Source organism: Mustela erminea, chromosome 5 (assembly GCF_009829155.1).
Source record: "Mustela erminea isolate mMusErm1 chromosome 5, mMusErm1.Pri, whole genome shotgun sequence".
NCBI lineage: Eukaryota > Metazoa > Chordata > Mammalia > Carnivora > Mustelidae > Mustela > Mustela erminea.
In genome coordinates this window covers 83,192,154-83,211,390 of record NC_045618.1, presented here as the reverse complement: position 1 = coordinate 83,211,390, position 19,237 = coordinate 83,192,154, and the positions used below count along the sequence as shown (strand labels likewise).

The following is a 19,237-nucleotide window of genomic DNA, read 5'->3' as shown; positions in this document are numbered from 1 at the left end:
CTGACAGATCTAGAAATTCATTAGGTTTTTATGAAAAGTCACATCCCGTAGGCTATATCAGGAGTAGCAGTGTTCTATAAAATATACTGAATTTCTACCAGCACATATGAGCTCTTTTCTTCACTTTTTAAAAATGTTAGTGATAGCACTATTTATGAAACCATAAAAAAATTGGCAGCATAAAATATATTAGCCTTATGTGCATATATCGAAATCCACTAATAGAGTAAGGGTTGGACTGGCTGTTTCTCAGATATCACACAAACCAGAGAACATCCAGGGGCACTGAGTACTGTACTGAGGAGTCAAATGCTTCCCAAATCTTTTTGATTTTTAAAAGCTTATTTCTTACAGTGAGATTCTGCTTGAAAAATGAATATGTCAGGCACATCAGGGGCATTTTTCACTAGCGACCATCATCCAAAACCCAACAAGTGCTGGTATGGCTGAATCCCAACTCAAGGCCATTGCTTTCAGGAAGCCTTCTGTTGCTTTACGTGGAGTTACAGACTCCCTTCTCCCTGCTCTTACAATGTGTTTCTACTACAGAATTTATCACCTGTATCCTGCTCTATTTCTACACTCTGCTACCAAATTATAAGCAATTTTAAAGAAATTCAAGTTTCACATTCATCTCCAACTCAGGTCAGATGGAAGATGTTCAACAGATTTGCAGAATTCATGGATATCTGTCAAACTGGATCAACAGTACTCTCTGAAGGGGAAGGCTTCCAGTTAGGTATTTCAAGAAACATAGGTGGTTTTCCAAAGAGTTCCCAACTCTGGAATGTTAGAAGGCATTCCAACCACAGCAGGTCCAGTGGAGAGGAATCCTAATAACCAATCTGTTGAGTCAATGGCTAGTCTTCAGGGTGAAAATCAATTCCTTGAGTTGACTAATTAGGACATGAATTTGAAATACTACATGCCAAATGTTGGCTTCTCCATGACAGAGCTCCACAATATACAATATATTTCACTGTCACTGATGATTCCTTGAGCAATAGCTGTATGCAGAGCCCTAAGCTCAGTGTTCAGAATATTTAACACAAGCTTGGGGCGCCTGGGTGGCTCAGTAGGTTAAAGCCCCTGCCTTCGGTTCAGGTCATGATCCCAGGGTTCTGGGATCGAGCCCTGCATCGGGCTTTCTGCTTAGCGGGGAGCCCGCCTCCTCTTCTCTCTCTCTCTCTCTCTCTCTCTCTCTCTCTCTGCCTGCCTCTGTCTACTTGTGATCTCTCTCTGTCAAATAAATAAAATCTTTTAAAAAATTAAAAGAATATTTTAAAAATTTAAAAATTTGAAAAATATATATATAACACAAGCTCATAATGATACAGGCCCAGTTAGAATGTAATTTGGATGAAAGAGGTTAAACCACCAAAAACTGTAAAGTTAGGTACATTCATTCATTCATTTAGGAACCATGCATCATGCCTGTTCTGTACACTGGACTGATAGTGACTTAAGGGGTTTAAAACATGGCCTCTGACATCAAAGGGCAACTAAACATGTCCCTAGGAGAAGAAAGTGCAGCCCAAGTCATTGCGGATGTTCAGGAGTGACTCTGGGCTCTCTTTTTCTTAGTGGCAAAAAGGGGTCTTCTTTTTAAAGCTGAGAGGAAAAAGCAGGTTAAAAGAAACTGGATATGAAGGAGATGGGGACAGACCGATCAGAGTATGAAGTATAAAGATAAGAACTTTGACTAAAAAAAGTGTTTGACTCCAAAATGGTGAACCATTTCATCTGACTAAAGGCATAAAAAACAGGGAAGTTTTAGCCAAATATGACAGAAGGAAAACAACATAAGTTTCCTCACAGGCTGTTCACTCTTTCTCGTATTGTCCTTTTTCGGCTATAGGTATACGGTTGAATAAAATAAAGTATGGCAAAGTAAGGGAAGCCTAATGCTTCTGGTCAGCACAAACACTATGAGCTCCATGAAAAATTAAATATTACTTTCTAGCCAAAATATGGCTGCATCTACTTTTTGCCACTGCAGTAGATACCCTCAACTCTGAAACAAGACCATGTGCAATAAGGTTCATGTATGTTTCAGGGAGAAAGGACAAGGAAAAGAAAAACACTTGAGATCAATGTGAGAGTGCCACAATTTAGGAAGAAACCTGTTCTTGAGATTTCCTTATAACTGTAAATTTAGCCTAGTGCTCTCTCTGATTCTCTGTTTACTTACAACAGACTTGTGCTGAATGGTTAGTAATCATGAGCTTCTGAAGAGGTGCATCAGGCCTATGTCTCAGAGCGAAAGAGAACCTAAGGACCTGTGAGTAGGTTGGATAATTTGACATAATTGAAGCCAAGAGTATAGAATAGATGCAGCTGGGTCTGGTTCTGCCTCAAGATGATGTGGAAGCATTTGATTAGGAAAGTGGAAGAGATGAGGTATTCATTATTAGGAAAAAGATAAGCTGATAAGCTTGATGCTGTAGAGAAGACCCATTTAATATATCTATTACCCAAATGGTACAATATTGCTTGATTTTCAGGTGCACCCATTAACCATTAATAATATCAACTAAGGAATTCGTAATGGGCCGCCGAGGAGGCAGCCATGCAGGCACATTAACAAAATTGTCAATGAAATTTCTGGCCACTAAAGGATTCTGTAATAAGCACTCCCCATTCTGTCCCCACCTCTTCCTGAGGGAAGGAAGCTTAGATGGAAGGATTTGCTTCTCTTCCTCTTTCATTTTCTTTTTCCTTGAACCTGATACTTGAACACATTTCCATTCTTATACTCCTAACACATTCCCTCAGCAATGCTGGATATCCCTCTGCAACATCCACAGCATTCCCTGAAAATGCAGGGCATTCTCTGAAGATTTAATTTATGGCAACATTATCATAGGTGGGTACCACGTTCTTGTGTCAATGATTATGTGACACTCCTTAAATATGAGTAATCTGGGTTCTAGGAAACTCCAGACCTTTTTTAGTGTCTTTAAAGCAGCATATAACTGAACACCTAGAAGAGAACAACTAAGGAAATGGAAAACACAGTGACTGAGACAAAGGACTGGATTATCAAAGAGATGATATACATCAGAGGCTGAGGAATGGGTATATCCACACCTGCAACCTCTAGCTCCACCACCTTCGATAGATCTGGGTGCACTACTCCTTGACAGGATCGAAATTTATACCGATTCTACTTTGACCATGATCAGACTATATGGCAGTCATGTGGATATGAAATGAAATCAAGGAAATGTACACCTCGGTGGACAAAACTCTGCCAAGAGTGAAGAATGATCATTGCTCATGAGGACTCATAAGATTTGGATCTCCTGGCACAGAAAATCGTGGAAAAGACCATACTCACTTTCAGAGGCTTAAAGATCGAAAGTGGCTCAGCCTTAGCAGCATTGTCTCATGAACACAGACTTTCAATCGTACAATGAAATACTGTTACTGTCTGCCAGGTCCATTGATGTCCATGAGTATTGAGATGTTGGTGAACAATCAAAGAGGCCGGAAACAAGTTATTGAGTCTTTCCTGACCAATTTCAGGTTTTTTAAGCGCATGGATTAGTAGATATTTACTGGGCAGTCTTTGCCAGGCTTAGAGATACAAAAGATAACAATACACAATATATAATCTGGGCCCATGAAGCATATAGTTTTTTGGGTGAAAGAGATTAAAAAAAAAAAAAAAAAAGCCAGTAGTATCATAGGACTCAGCATAGCATAAATGTGGAATCAGGGTTTGGTGTCTAAGAGAGAATGGAAGGACCTTAAGCAAAATGAATAGAAATATGCCCTACTCAATGAGATTTTTTTTTTTTAAATTAAAGTATCACGCTGGCCAAGTAAAACCAAGAGTGTGGGCTGTATTCTGTACAAGTGTGGCAGGTGCTGGATAGGGGCTGTGGGATCCCAAGCTGGGCGCCAGGTTCTGCAGAGCCTTGCAGAGAGCTAGTGGAGAAAGGACTAATTTGTATGCAGGCCTGGAGACAGCATTTATTGTAGAAGGAAGTAGGAAGCCGAAGGCAGGTAGGTGTGGCCGGGACAGGGTATTAGCAGGAGAGGCGGAAGCTGTGATATGTGGTCATTAACTCCAAGGGCCATGAAAGAGTCAGGGAAGAAGATGTCAGAACACTGGAAACGGATGGGCGCAGTTCTCTGTTCTAGAAAGCTCTCTCTGGTTGTTGTGCAGCGTTGATTTTAAAAGGGCAGACTGGAGACAAGCAGGCCATTAAGTAGGCTGCTATGGTAATACAGGCCAGATGTTTCTGCATGCTCACAATTTTAATTAAAAAAAGGTATGCTTTTCTTCTAAATGAATGAAAGTAGAAAAAAATGGAGAAAATCTTCTGTCTTTTTAAAGTTTTTCTCAGTGTGTGAGAGCAGCGTGTGCCAGAATTTAGTTCCTTGGCTGTTCTGATGATAAATACCAGAGGTTATTAGTCAGGAGTCTCCCAATGTGAAAGACATATTGAACTGATGAACTTTTACTCCCACTGTCATTTTAAAGAGATGGTATATATGCTGATGAATAAGGCACTTGATGACACTTTTTCTTCACACAAAAGATTTTTACTACCCTAAGAAAATGAAAACTTGCTTTTTTTTTTTTTTTCTTAAACAAGGGCAGGAGGAAGAATGTGTGTTCAATCAGAAAAGCAGAGGCTTAAAAAGTCACCTGCTATCTGCCTTAGGCCATCTCCACCCGGGGTCCCCTCTGTGCCATGCCTACACCATCCTGTGTTCCCACAGGGACTCTTGGTGAGGAAGAAAGCCCCAATCCCCTGGGTTGTAGCTGGAAGCTCCTCTTCTCCTCTCCCCAATGCCAACAACAGAGGATGATCATGTGGTCCTCAAAATACAAAATATACCTCGTAAATGCTGTATGTGTCAAGAATTGAAAGATTTTTATGAGTAAAACAGTTCTTTAAGAACCTCCTAAAAACCGGACAAGTTATTACACAGCCATTCAAGTTAAGATTGTGAAATCACATGAAAAATACACAGAATGTATTACAAGCTCAAAAATATGAAGATTCAGAATGGTGTCTGTGACGGCAGTAGAGCTATACAAATGAATAGTCCCAGTGCATGAAAACAGAAGTCTGCGGGGAAACACAACAAAATGTTAACATCATTTGTGCAGGGTAGGACCTGGAGTTAATGTAGCCTGGTCTCACGGAAGGGGTTCTCTGTGCTTCGGCTTTCTACAACAGAAGATGAAAATAATACTGACTTCTAGGTTATTGCGAGAATTAGAGATAATGATTGTAAAGCACTGAAGCAGCACCCGGAAATAAGTGGGACCAAAGAAAAAATCATTACAACTTTTAAATTCATTTTTTCTCTTTTCCAAACATGGTCTGTGGGAAATGGTACTTTACAGTGACTTCAGGCGACAACAAGCACTTCCCGTTGAGGCTCTCTGAACTCTGCAGGTGCACAGACCACATGGTCTTTCTCCAGTGTCACCACCCAGCACAGGTCTGCCCACAGGGGGCGCCCAAACATAGATGCTGCCATCTGAGATGGGGCCAAGGCTGCCTGGACAGAGAGGCCAATGATTTGGGGCTTCCTTCTGCCTCAAGTGTGTGCTCTTGGGCAAAGCATCTAACCCTTCTGGGCTTCTGTTTGCTTATCTACAGTCCAGGCATTTGGACTCAATATTTTCCAGTCCCTGGACGCACTGATTTTATCTTTCAGCCAGACGGTTCAGGATAGGTGGCTTGGGAGGCTTTTTATTTATTCTAAACTAGAAAATTTTCAAAGGGGGAAGAATCCCAAAGGCCATCTAACCATTCATCTACCCCAGGGCAGCTCCGTCCCTCAACCATCCTGGGCAGATGTGTTCATTCTATTTTTAACTATCTCCAGGGAAGTTTCTTCTAACTTCTCATCCCGAGTCCGCAACGTTTCTTCTCAGGAATTTAAGAGCTCTGTGCAAAGCAGCACGAGCCTTCCTCTGCTTCAGATTCTTTTGCCAAGTCATCTCTGCAGTGTGGGAGTTGGAAATCAGAAACATTGTGAGAATATGCCAACAAAATCTACACGTCCAATCAATCATCAAGCCCTGCCAATTAATTTCTCCAACCTCAACTCTTCCATATTGATTAACACTGCCTTTGAGTCAGGCCCTCATCATCATCTCTTGCCAGGTTGACTTCAACGGCCTTTGGTCATGGCCCCTCAAAACCACATTTACTCCTTATTTGTGGCCTGCCTGTGAAGGCGCAGGCATTGTCCTACGTACATGGGATGTGGCTATGAAAAAGGTAAATAGCCCCTGACCTCTCAGAGATCACCGTCTAATGAGGGGTGGAGGGTGTGCATCTTAATTGCAGTCAATTGTGTCAAGGAGGCCATGACAGCATGTGGATGCTGGTGACAGCCTGGTCTCTGGAGCTGGTCGGTCTGGGTTCAAATCTCAACTCCTCCATCACCCACCCACTGTGTCACTGTGGGGAACCTCTGGTTACTCAGTTTGTTCAACTGTAAAAAGGGAGAAATGTTAGTGCCTACTTCAGGAGATTGCTGTGATTACTTCAGGAGATCATCAGTAGAACACAGTCCGGCCTCTCATAATAGTTCAAGAAAAACCATTTCATTACACAGAATGGCCTGCCTCCAAAACAACTCCAAAAAAAAATGCTCCTTCAATGTAGGATAAGGCCCAGCCTTATGACCTACAGAGCATGACCTGCAGAGCCCTCTCCAATCCCAACCAAGTCTGCTTCTCAGGTCCCATGTCTGCTTGAAATGCTCCTGAAATGCATCAAGTTTCCAGCTTACACCAGCCATCTCACACCTCTGAGATTCTGCTCTTGCTGGCACCTCTGGTAAGGACTGGTATGGACAGTCCCCCCCCACTTCCCCTGGCTAAGGCCTGCTCATTTTTTAAGATTCATTTCAGGGGTCGATCTCTCTAGCAACTTTTCCCCGACTTTCTTCTATCCTCCCAGTTTGCACATTGTCCTAAGTATCCCCAGGACATGTGCAGAGCTCAAACCGCTACTTGCCACCATGCTGGATAACTAACTGGTGATGTATGTTCTTCCCAGCCATGAGTTCCTGGAGTTTCTTCTCACTCGTTTTTGAATCCACAGTGCCTCAAACAGTGCCGGGCACACAGAATAAATAAAGATTCATACCAAAAACCTTCCATGGAGCTTTCAAACTGCACATGGCACTTTGGGAGATGTTGGTGCAGTCACTCTTCGCTTGGAAGTGGTTGATAAATGTCCCCAAATTTTACTCAGTGAACACCATGTAAATGAGCTGTCATGTTCCTTCGCTTACAAAATTACTTGCCAATTACACTTAGATGATCCCAGTGTAATTGCCATGTAAACTGTACCCTGGCTGAGATAGCCCAAATCATCAATTTAACTTTACCCTCTCATCATATGGTATTTACCACATAATTAAATAAATGGTCAGCCGCCACCACAACTGTATATCTCCCCAACGCCATGAAGTGGCTACATTTGTCACTGATTTATCAGTTATGACAATACGCAACACACCTCCAGGTATAATATCAGAAGCTTAAAAAATTTGAAAGCACTACAAAACTCTTGAAAAAGAAGTTACAAGTTTATGATCAAAAAAATAAGCATCATAAAAACTTTGTTTACTTTAAAAGAAGAAAGAGGAGGAGGAGGAGGAGGAGATGAAGAAGGAGGGGGAGGCAATAAGATATAAAGACAAAAAGTCCTTATTCCCCCTAAGGAGACTTTCTTCCTGAAACCTCAGATAATAAAAACATCTCCCAGAATTTGAAGGGAAGGTCAGTTCTTCAAACAAATCCCAATTTCTTTCAAATAAACAGTTGCATTTTGCTGTGTGTGGAAAGCCAAGTGTATTTTACTAAGGTTGACATTCCTTGCTGATCGACTTGCTAATACCTCATGCAAGAATCAGATACATGGGAGAGACCCTAAATGTTGACAGTGCCTCTTAGTGACCACATTTTCATTTGCTTTTCTGGATGCCACCTCCACACCGGGCACAGGTAATCACATTGACTTCCCAGCATGGCCACATTAGACCAAATGGATTCACAAACAGAGGTTCTGTCTAAAGGGACTGTTTGACTTCCAGAACACACTGCTCTGAGGCTCTGATTGAAAAAGAGGTCAGTGCTGGCCCAAATATCACTCTGCCCCCCGCGGTGGAATAATTGATGTGCAGCAGCCCCTACAGATGTGGAGTCACTGAGGTGATGGATGGATAGAAGTATATTATTCACATGTACATCTGCTAATATACAGGCCCCAGTGCAAACACCAAGACTTAAGAATATTATGTGGATTTAGGACAATCCCTGAAGGACTCCACTTCCATTAAAAATTTGTTTGGCAGCCTGGGGCAGATCTATTCCAACTCCCACATGCTTCATGCATTTGAGAGGGGGAACCAAACTGCTTTAAAAATAAATTTAATAAATCTTGTAATGTCAAATCATTAACATCCTGTCTAGTCATATCGTCTTCGTATTTTGAAAGAGCAACATTAACCTGTGGAATTTTTTTAAAGCTTTCTAATATCTGAGTTAACATTTTTATTCTCCTTGGGTTTTCTACCAAAGGGAATGAATTACATCCTGAAAACAGGAGAGAACATTCCAATTTTTTCCTTCTATAGGCATTTCTCTTGTCACAAATATACCAGACAACCCAGAAAGCTCTGTGACCAGAGTCCATTTTGGTTTGGAAATAGTAGAGGAAATAATTGAACTCACAGACATTTGCAGTTATTGTTTGCTGATTTACAATACTAGTTACAATTTGCTGCTTGTAATGGTTGTAACACTGCTCTTACAAATGTTCATTCATTCATCTAGCAGATATTTTTAGTACCTATTATGCACATGCAAGGCTGGGTGTCAGAGGAGACAGCAAAAAGACACACAAGCTATCCCCTCAAGCAAGTGACAGTCTGGGTGGCTGGGGAGAAACCCAACCTCTCTAAGGACACCTGAGCTTCGCATACCACATATACTTCTCAGGTCTCCAAGGAAAATGCTCACGATTCCTTCCAAATGAACAAAATATCCTCACCTACAATGTGTTTGTTTGCTCTTCACAACCATCTTCAGCAACTGTAACAGTTCTTTTCTGTGTCAGATCTGTTTCAAGCCTGAAACTCTCACCTTAATATTACTTATATTGAGTGCACTGCTTCAAGATTCCAAAATCCTATGTGACCCAGTAGATAAGGAGGGTCTGTACATGGGTGTACACTGGAAGAGCAGCGGAAGGGGACGGCACCCTGGCTCAGGTGAGCTAGGTCACGCACTGGCTTCTGTCCATATAGGCTTCTATATGGACATGCAGCCTGGGCTGGAAGCCTCATGGTACAAAGCCAGTCTGCAAACCTTCTCTTCAGCACTTAGCCCATTACTGCCCTAAGTAGGAAGAGTTTAATAAATGCAGTGTTTCCCTGGCATCCTAATTTAAAATAACCGTTCTGTCCTAAAAAGAGCAATAAACAAAATAATAAATTGGTAAAATGTTTAGCCACCAACAATTTTCAAAACGATGAGAACTGCTGGGTAACACGGGATCAAGTCCTAACACTGAGACAAGCTAAAGTGTATTCCCAAGGGCTTTGAACAATTCAGGATTCCTTTTAAGCTGAAAACGGAATACTCTGTGTCTCCTAGATGGACAGAATTAGACCTATGAGCCAAGGAACGCGGTCCAGGACTTTTACATGGCCAAAATGAGCGTCCCGTCCCCACACATCAACATCAAAATGCCTCCATGGTTAGGAATGCCTGGCAGATCTTTCCATTCCCAAGCCACCAAAGGAAGTAACTCAAGGCTGGGAGCTGAGTATTTTAAATACCCCAAAGAGAAGTAATGCTGCTTCCCTACTAAACTCTCAGCTCTTCACCTTAAGCTGATGGGAAGCAAGAGGAACAAGCAAATAGAACTTCAAAGGTCCTATGAGGCCACCAGCTCTGCTAGGCAAGGCAAAGGGAAGTGGCGGCCAAACTCATGCAGCTCAGGTTTTTGAAGTCTAACCGACGGTCTCCCATTAGCTGAGCAATACAGTCACTGCTGTATGGTGGCAGCTGCTGGTCTTGTGAAGCTCAGGCTTCTTGGGCCAGTGCTGCCCATCATCTCAGCAGAGAAAGGTAGCCAGGGAAAGGTGGGCACCAAGAAGTGCCCATCATCTGTTAACTTGAAGCAATGAAAAAATGGAGCAGAGGTGGAGATAGGAAAGCAAAGCAAAAGAAAACCAGCGTTTTTTGGGAAATTTTCCTGTATGGCTAAAAACTGTGAGACGTATATTGTTGTTGTTGCTTTTAATGAAACAAATGAGAGCTATTTAATAAAAATGCGATATAATACGAAGTTCTAAATGTAGACAATAAATGCATGAAAGTATCTGTATGGAGATTTTGTTTCTTTTCTTCTTTTTTTTTTAAAAAGATTTTATTTATTTATTTGACAGAGATCACAAGTAGGCAGAGAGGCAGGCAGAGAGAGAGAGGAGAAAGCAGGCTCCCTGCTGAGCAGAGAGCTCGATGTGGGGCTCGATCCCAGGACCCTGGGATCATGACCTGAGCCGAAGGCAGAGGCTTTAATCCACTGCGTCACCTAGGCGCCCTTGTATGGAGATTTTGTTAGCCAAGAACATTACCAGTTTAATCCAGTCTGTCTTTATAAGTACTTAGGGTAATGACACAGTAAGGACAAATTTTCAAACCCTCCAGGGTTACCAAGGGTTATAAGAAAGGGTACCAAGATTATAAGCACCGTCTGCAGGATTTGGGCGCTTCTCTGCCACCTTGTGGTAGCCCCCTCAAATTGCAGACACTGATCCTAAAAAGAACCGCGAAGGTGGGCTTTAAAAGCTACCCCAGACACACATACTCAGCCTCTGTACGCACATAAACATGGACTCTATACGCTTTTTCAGACCTGTAGCAAAAGCCGTCCCTAGACTACAACAGACTTTCATTACATGGGGTCTCTGAGCTGCTGCAAACAACAGCCACTAATGGGACAAGGAAGAGAATTTCAACTCATGTTAAAAAAAACAAAACAAAACAAAAACAAAACAACAACAAAAAAGAACCCTGAATGCTCAATGCTGTATTATTTGCAAAAGCATAAATAAGGACGCGGCTTAAATGGCCATCATCATGGGAACGATTACATAAATTGTGGCTCATCCACACAATAAAATATTAAGGAGCTGCTAAAAGTAAAATGGGTAGTAGATCTTCATGTACTGACAGAAGGATGTCTGAGATATCTTTAGATACAAAAAGCAAGTCATCGAACAGTATGTATAATATGAATTTTAAAAATTCTTAAAATGTATGCCTTTTTACACCAACAGGTCCAAAAGGATACAGAACAAACTGTTTATGCAAGTTATCCAAGGGAGGGTAAGACTTTTCACTTTTATTTTTATGCTCTTTTATACAGTTTGAATCTTTTTTTCCAGTGAAGAATGAAAGATGAAGTTTCCTTCACCTTCAGCACATGCCCCCCAAGCCAGGTCACTGAGTTTTTGTAACATCTGCCCCTTCTGTCCATGTAAATACTCCTTGTAATGTTCACATTCCCTGGCTCCACACACCCCTAGATGGCCCTAGAGCTTCAGTTCTACTCGACGCAGAGAAGCTGTCTCCCAATTTTCACATTCTTCAATACATTCAAGTCTTGGTCAGATTTCCATCAGCTATGGAGTGGCAGGCCTTGCTGTGCTACTGTCAAGGACATTAGTAGCCTTGGGGAGAGTAGGGAAGATGAAACAGACATTGGCAATGAGGTTTGTGACCATTGGAGAGAGAACATCAAACGGAAAACTCTGATCCATCCCCCTCTTGCTCATCTACGTGCTCTCCTCTGTTCTTACCTACCTTCCAGCTAACCCCGACCCTCATCTTCTCCAGTCTGCCCATGGCTAGGCATCATTTCATCCTTGCATTCAACAACAGCCTCCCTCATCTTAGGCTTGCTCCACCCATGCCAATGTAAGCAAGCTCCCGGAACACACTGGTCCTTCCAGGACTGGAATCTGAACATGCTTTTGACACACGTAGAGACCTGATGGCTGCTTATCAGCCTAGCCTTGATGTCTATTGAACCCTGGGTTCCTCAAACTGTTGAGATATCCATGTTCTTTTAGGGCAGAACCCCCCAAATAGTGTCCTTTTAACATACTTTCTATTCACATCACAGACTAGGGACTTGTTTCCTTAATACATATAAAACTCCCATAAATCTGGAAGCAAAAATCCAAAGACCCAACAGAAAAAATAGGCTAAGAATATGAGCAGAGAGTTCTCATTAAAGAAATACAAATGACTCCTAAAAATATGAAGAGGTACTCGACTCCATTTAAAATATAAGAAATACAAACTAAACTACAATGAGACGCTATTTGTAACTATCAAAGGGACATAGATCACCAGTGTGATAACATACTTCATAGCAAGGATGGGCCAATGGAGGCATTCTCATGCCCTGCTGAGTATAAACGGTACAATCACTATCAAGGACAATTTGGCAACACATGAAAATTATAAATGTGTATAACTTTGACCCAGAAATTTCACATATAAGGTATTTACTCTAAGGATAGACTTAAATGATGCACTATGATGAATATTCAAGGATATTCACTGAGGCACTGTTCATAATTTTAAAAAAGACTGCAAACAATCTGTTTTCATCAATAAAGAACCAGTGAATTATGAATAAAGAATAATAAATAAACATAATAAAGAATTAAGTGAATTATGGAATATTCATAAATGGAACACTGTGCAGCCATTGAAAAGGATAAAGTCAGTTCTACATTTGCTGATTTTGAATTATTGGTAACATAAGTCAAGGGAACAAAGTGAAGTACACATATGCGTTTGTTTTCAAATACCTTGAACAACTCTGAAAGAATATAAAAAACCAAGGAACACTGGTTGCTTCCGAGAAAGAGAATCGGTAACTGGGGGACAGAGGTAGGAGGCTTACTTTGGACTTTCTACCTTTTTGCTCCTTTCCTTTATTTACCTTTAGAGTTTTGTGTAACATCCATATATTCATGAGTCCAAAATTTAGAAAAAAAAACCATCTTAAAAACCAGATAACATTGTCTGTACCAGCATATCTTTCAAATGCTATACTCAAACCCATTCTCCATTATGCACATAGTTATTCGTTCTCTAAGCCATGGACCTCATCCAGTTAATCAATGTCAAACTGACCCTACCCCCGTGGAATTTACAGTGGATTCATGTCAGTCTCCTGTTTTAAAGTAAAATCAAACCTCATGGAGTCCCTTTGCTCCCAGAGAAACACGTTCAGCCCATTAAAAAGACATTCAATCTCCTTCATCATCAGCCCCAACTACAAGACCCCAACCTGGTCTCAGCCACACCAGACGGCTCACCTCACCGCCCTTACCTACCCATGATATTTCCTCCCATCTCCTCTCCTCCCCTCTCCAACCGGAAAATCATATCTGAACTGCAAGGTCTATATCCAATGTTTTCTTTGAGCCTTCTTTATTCTCAGGAAGAACCAATAAAAACTTCTCTCTGTGCTCCTAACAGTACTTTGCTTATCCTACAAGAAGTTTACTGCTCAAAATTATATTATATTTATCATTTATGGCTCTATAGATGACTACATTTAATCTATGGTCATCTCCCTCAGATTGCAAATCCCTGGAAGAAAGAAGCCAAACTCGTTCATCACGTATTCGTAGCACCTATGTAACTGCCTGGCACACACAGGGGCTTGATATATATGAACTCCTCACCACCATTTCTCCCCATGTTTTCTCATTCATCAAACTGAACTAAGAATATTGTTCCTCCAATGCTATTTCTATGTGGCTGGTTAATATTTGCCCAGTATGACATGGTACTACCTATGCAAATTTAGCTCCAAAGTTTAAGCCAGGCCCTTGTGCTTAGTTCTTCTTCCTAACTCTTGCACAGCTGTCTGGAGTCAGCTAGACTTTGCTTTCTCCTACTAAATATCTAATCGACTATAGATTAAACAACAACAACAACAACAAATCAACAACAACAACAACAACAAAGAAACCCAGCCCGTTTGTTTTCCTGCAAGTGATTTTATATGACGTGGCACCCATTTGGTGAGTTCGGCATGCATAAGAGCTACTTGGGAGATCAGGGTTATCTTTTCAAAAGCAAATATGGACGTGGAATGAAATCTCTAGAGGGAGACCTTGCTGTCCTCCTCTGCTGCATTACTCATAAGCACTCTCACTCTGAAGACATTATGAGTTCTCTTAAAGGAAAACATCTAAATAGCCTGCCCAGAACTACTGATGGCGCTTCTATATATGATGCATCTGGTCAAATGTAGCTTTGGGGGACTTGTGTTTCTTTAGCCACTAACAAAGGGGATGAGAGAAGCAACCTAAATGTCCGCCAACAGACGAAAGGATAAACAAACTGTGCTAAATTAGTACAGTGGAATATTACTCAGCAATCCAAATGAATAAGCAGTTGAAACTCCCAACATCGAAATAAGTGAAAGAAACCAGGGGGGCAGGAGGAGATGAGAGAGAGAGAGAGACAGACAGAGGACACATCGTGTTTGACTCCATTCATGTAAAATTCTAGAAAGTACAAAACAGTCTTCATAATAACAGAAAGCAGATCAGCGATTGCTTAAGGGTCAGGGAAAGGCCAGCAGGGAAGGGAAGAAGGAATTACAAAAGAGTCATGAGGGAGCCTTTGGAGGGGATGGGTACATTCACTATCTTGACTGCAAAGATGGCTTTATGGGTGTACACATTTGCCAATTTGTCGAAACTTGTAGATGTACATATTTCAAATGCATACAACTTATCATATGCCAATTTTACCCCAATAAAGCTGGTTTAAGAAAAAGACAGAAGTGAGGAAGAAGGGAATCTGTTCGAGAACATACGCATACAATACTGTTTTAAAAGTGGTTTTCAAAGAAGAGGGATGCTTGGTACTCACAAAATACCTTTCCAGAATGACATTTTCCTGAGAATGTCATTTTCTAGGAAGACAGGAATTGTATTTTTGAGAGGAGCACCCGGGTTGCAAGCAGATGATTAATTATCATGGAAAATCATTGATGTATCATCGCAATTTCACAGTATTTCTTACAGTTAAAATAAAGCCCCTTCGTATCTCTCATAAAGGTATTGTAAAGCTGTAATTGATTTGTGTTGGTAAAAACCCTTGGTTACCATCATGGAAAATAATTGAATTAAGTATCAAAATATAAATGTATGACTTTTGTTATTGTTTTTATGTTTGCTTTTCTTTAAAATAATCACTGTAGGGTGCCAACTCTCCTAACCCATTGTTAGGAGAAGACAGGGAAGACAGTGAGCTTGTGGGTTTCATACATCTGTTGATGCAGTGTTAAATTACAGAATCTACAGAGGTGTTTCAAGAAACTCATATAGCTATCTCTACATACAGGATAATCTTGTCCATACCACTCGCCCACTCAGTAAGGAACAGTAATGACTTATGCAAGTTGCATTCAAGGATATAAATCTCTGGGCTTAGTTGTATACTTTCTTTATGGGAAAGCAGACATTCTTCTGCCTTCTTTTGAGAAGAACAACTTAGTATTAACTCAGCACCATAGTAAGGAAATACAATAAAAAATATAAATGACAGTATTGATCAGGAGGACAATGTAGATATTGCCCTCAGAGACACAGGGTAACTCAGTTTGTTTGAGAGACGTTTACACAACAGGCTGTTTCTAAAGTAACAGACACTGCACGCCGCACAGCAGGGACACAGGAATTGTCCAGAAGTATCATTGCCGATCCACGCACGCTATGCCCTACTAACTGGCAGCCAGTATTTTCATAATTTCAGAAGTCAGAGTTGTGATTACAACTTAACATTCACTGAGCTGGTCTGGAGAGTGGAGTACCTTACTCTTTGCAAAGCAGAAATAAAGATATTCCTATGTTATCTCTCTTCCAACTGATATAATTAGACACGATAATAGAGAAAACTCATTTCAAGAAAGTGCTGATCATTAGGCAACAACAAGGTTGTTCTTTAAGGGAACAACATTTTAAGAAGGACTCTTGGCTATGGATGTAGCATAGAGATCCACAGCAAAGGGGATGGTGGGGTCCACATTTTGGATGAGGCTGTCATTATGAGGCAGGTACACACACATGCAATTCATCATGGGCAGCTAAAAAGAGTTTGGCAACTTATTAAGGCTAGAATATAGTAGTCACAGGCTACATGTGGCAATTTACATTTAAATGTAAGTTAATTAGAATTAAAAATTCATCTCTTCAGTTGCTTTAGCCACATTTCAAGTGCTCAACAGATGAGTGTGGTGAGTGGCCCCCACGCTGGACAGAGCAACCTTGAATATTCCATTCTCACAGAAAGTTCTAGCGAATGGGTATGGGCTAGAATGAGGTAGAGGCAACACAGGGATGCTAAGGAAGGAACCCTGTAACAGAGACTTGAGAACGACGAGTGAACAATTGTTTACAAGGAGGCCATGATGCTCAACTCCCAAAGAGAAGCGAGACCCTGGTTCATACTCTTCTAGCCTGGCGTTCAGCAAACAGCCTAGAGTTAAAGCACTCTTTATATGTCCCCATGCCCTCTGGGACCTCAAAAACTGAATGTGTGTTTCCCATAAAATATTAAATCAAGAGAAATTAAGACAGCAAGCTTAATGTGAAATAAAGTTCATATACTCCTGTTTAAACACAGATTAGAATTTCTGTCAGAACAATGCCAGTGAAAAGTTGACATTCTAATTAATACAATTTACATTATAAAGCACTGAATATCTTTATCTTGCTATTATGAAATGCCCTCTTTAAAAAAAAAAAAAAAAATCAAGGCTCCACTGAATAGGGAATTGAGTACCAAGGGCAATATTTAAAAACCCATGTACAAGAGAGGTGGTTAGGGTCACTGGCATTTTTACACACCATCAACCCAGGTCTCTAACAAGAGAAGCAATACACTCATCCTCTTACACATAGTTTTGTCACCTTTTATCATTCACGAAGCTATTTTCATGCAGCAATAGGATTTTGAGGCTGTTTTACTTGCAATGATATAAAACACACTGCAAACCACAAACACCAAAAGACTAACACACCCTCACTCTCCGTCTCCTCTTCTCCCCACATCCACCCCACCCCCATCTCCCGCTCTCTCATTCTCTCATTTAACAGCATAGGGAACCGTCTGGAACCCTGCGAACTCGCACACACATAGGACTCCCACACAATGTTTATTCAATCCAAATTCTGAGTGTGTAAGAGGGGCAGAAAATCCACCCCACAGTTGGGTACCCAAGGATTCGTGTTCATTGCCTTTGTCAATTTTATGCTATCGGTGAAAGGAATAAAGATGAGATCCTTAAAGCCTGAATTTTCATTTCCTAGGACAACGTGCTTTTTCTTCATGCTTTATCACACTCCACTACTTGGTTTCCACCCCTTCATAATTGATATCGGCCATTTGAAGCATTCAGTAAAAACCTCATGAGGTTCATCAAATGTCCCCCAGTCTATAATTCTTGCTTCTAACATATTCAGAAGCATATTCATCCAAGTATTTTCTACTTCCCCTCCATGGTTTTCCCTGTGCACAGGGACGAGTGTAATGACAGTTGTATTAATTATATGCTGAAAAAACCACATAGCAGCAAAAATGATGGAGATCATCGTTTTAAATATTTTATTAAAATAACCCAGTGTAGAACAGATAATGTAGACCCTCTTGATAATGAGAGGTTCATTAATTTTACAAGAATTCTAGAAAGCTTAGAATGGTCATCAAAATTATCTCTTTCATTTATTTATTTTTTTCAGAAGAGGAAAAACCTTCAATCATGGCTTTAGAGAACAAGAGTCGAGCAAATTTTCTAAGGTATTTTTAAGTAAATGACTTACCTTTCTGGAAAAAGTTTTGAAAAAAATAGCTTGAAATATGGAGGATTTAAATTTCATAGTATATTACTTGAAATGCCTGTAAATTTTCAGCTTCTGCAGTTTACCCCATTAAAACTTGGTTTCATTAGCATATAATGACTTCTGATAAATAAAATTGATATTCCCCATAAACAAACAAGCAGTGCATTAAAATCCTTCTATTACTAACAGCAAAAGCAACACAGTCTTGCCTACCAAATGTGTCTCCAGGTACAGCTTAAGGCCATCCGTCTCTGCTTTAGGGGGTGTCCAATTCTCAGTGGTTTCCATGGCTTCATTTAACCACTGAATGAATTCATCCAGCTTGTTTACAAACCCCTTTGTGACAGAAAAGAAGGGGGGGGGGGACAAGAAAAGCATGTTAGTTGATCATTACTTTAAAGCCAGTCTTAAAAATTCCAAACCTCACGGAGGATAAAATTGATACCACTGCCTTCCCATTCTAGTTCCACACTGTGGAATGGAGTTTCCATTATTCCTGGTTTGAAATTCATCAAAATGGAAAGACACTGTGCATCACTCCCTTTCAGTTTTTCCCTAGGAACATTTTTTTCTGAGGAATTTGGATTGGATTGTCGGGCGTCTTTATAAAGGTGCCCTCTGATCATCAAAACATTTCTGGTGTCTGACAAGTGCCCCCTTACCAAAAAATCAGGTCAGCCCTGCGAGGAACACTCCCCGGCTTTGGGGGATAAAAGCACTCCCATAAAGATGGTGTTCTTTACTCAGAAGCCTATGGAGTAAAGTTGCCTTAACTGAACTACAAATCTATTTCTAAATCACATAAGTGTTTAAAGGGATTTGGATGAGTTCTACTGACAGCCCAACTGTCTGCGGCTCAGTCTGGGTTCTAAAAAGCAAGGAAGGGTAGAGGAGGTGGGATCAATGAGCAAAAACCTAAACACCTGACTCTGGGTGTGTCCTTCACATAAAGAAATATTCTTAGCTAGGAAGCACAAATCACATAATCTTGCAATTTTTCAAGTAGTGGTTATAAAAATTTATTGACCATTTAAAAGAACACATCTGTACAAACGGAAAATATTTTTGAAGAAAATGAAAGCCGGGCTATGAACCTAAAGGAAAGAAATGGGGCTGGGCGCCTGCTTTCCGTGTCTAGGTAAACAGCACCACCTGGAGGTTGAAGGGAGCAAGGACAGGCTTCTACACTTGTATTCACTGAAACGGCTTGGGATGCTATTTCCCTATTAAAGTTAACCCGTTCTTCACATTTGCCTTTTGATTAATTTTGATTAATATTTTTGATGCTTAACTGAGA

At 40.7% G+C, this 19,237-nt stretch overlaps 1 protein-coding gene across 5 annotated transcripts in view; it reads right to left on the bottom strand.

Annotated features, from left to right (window-relative positions):
• AKAP6 (A-kinase anchoring protein 6) overlaps positions 1–19,237 on the bottom strand; it is a 521,710-nt gene that overhangs the window by 214,063 nt on the left and 288,410 nt on the right. For all 5 annotated transcript variants that reach the window (XM_032344004.1, XM_032344008.1, XM_032344005.1 and 2 more), the window contains one exon: positions 18,154–18,276. In XM_032344004.1, coding sequence (XP_032199895.1) covers positions 18,154–18,276 — 123 coding nt within the window. The remainder of the gene's footprint in view (positions 1–18,153; positions 18,277–19,237) is intronic.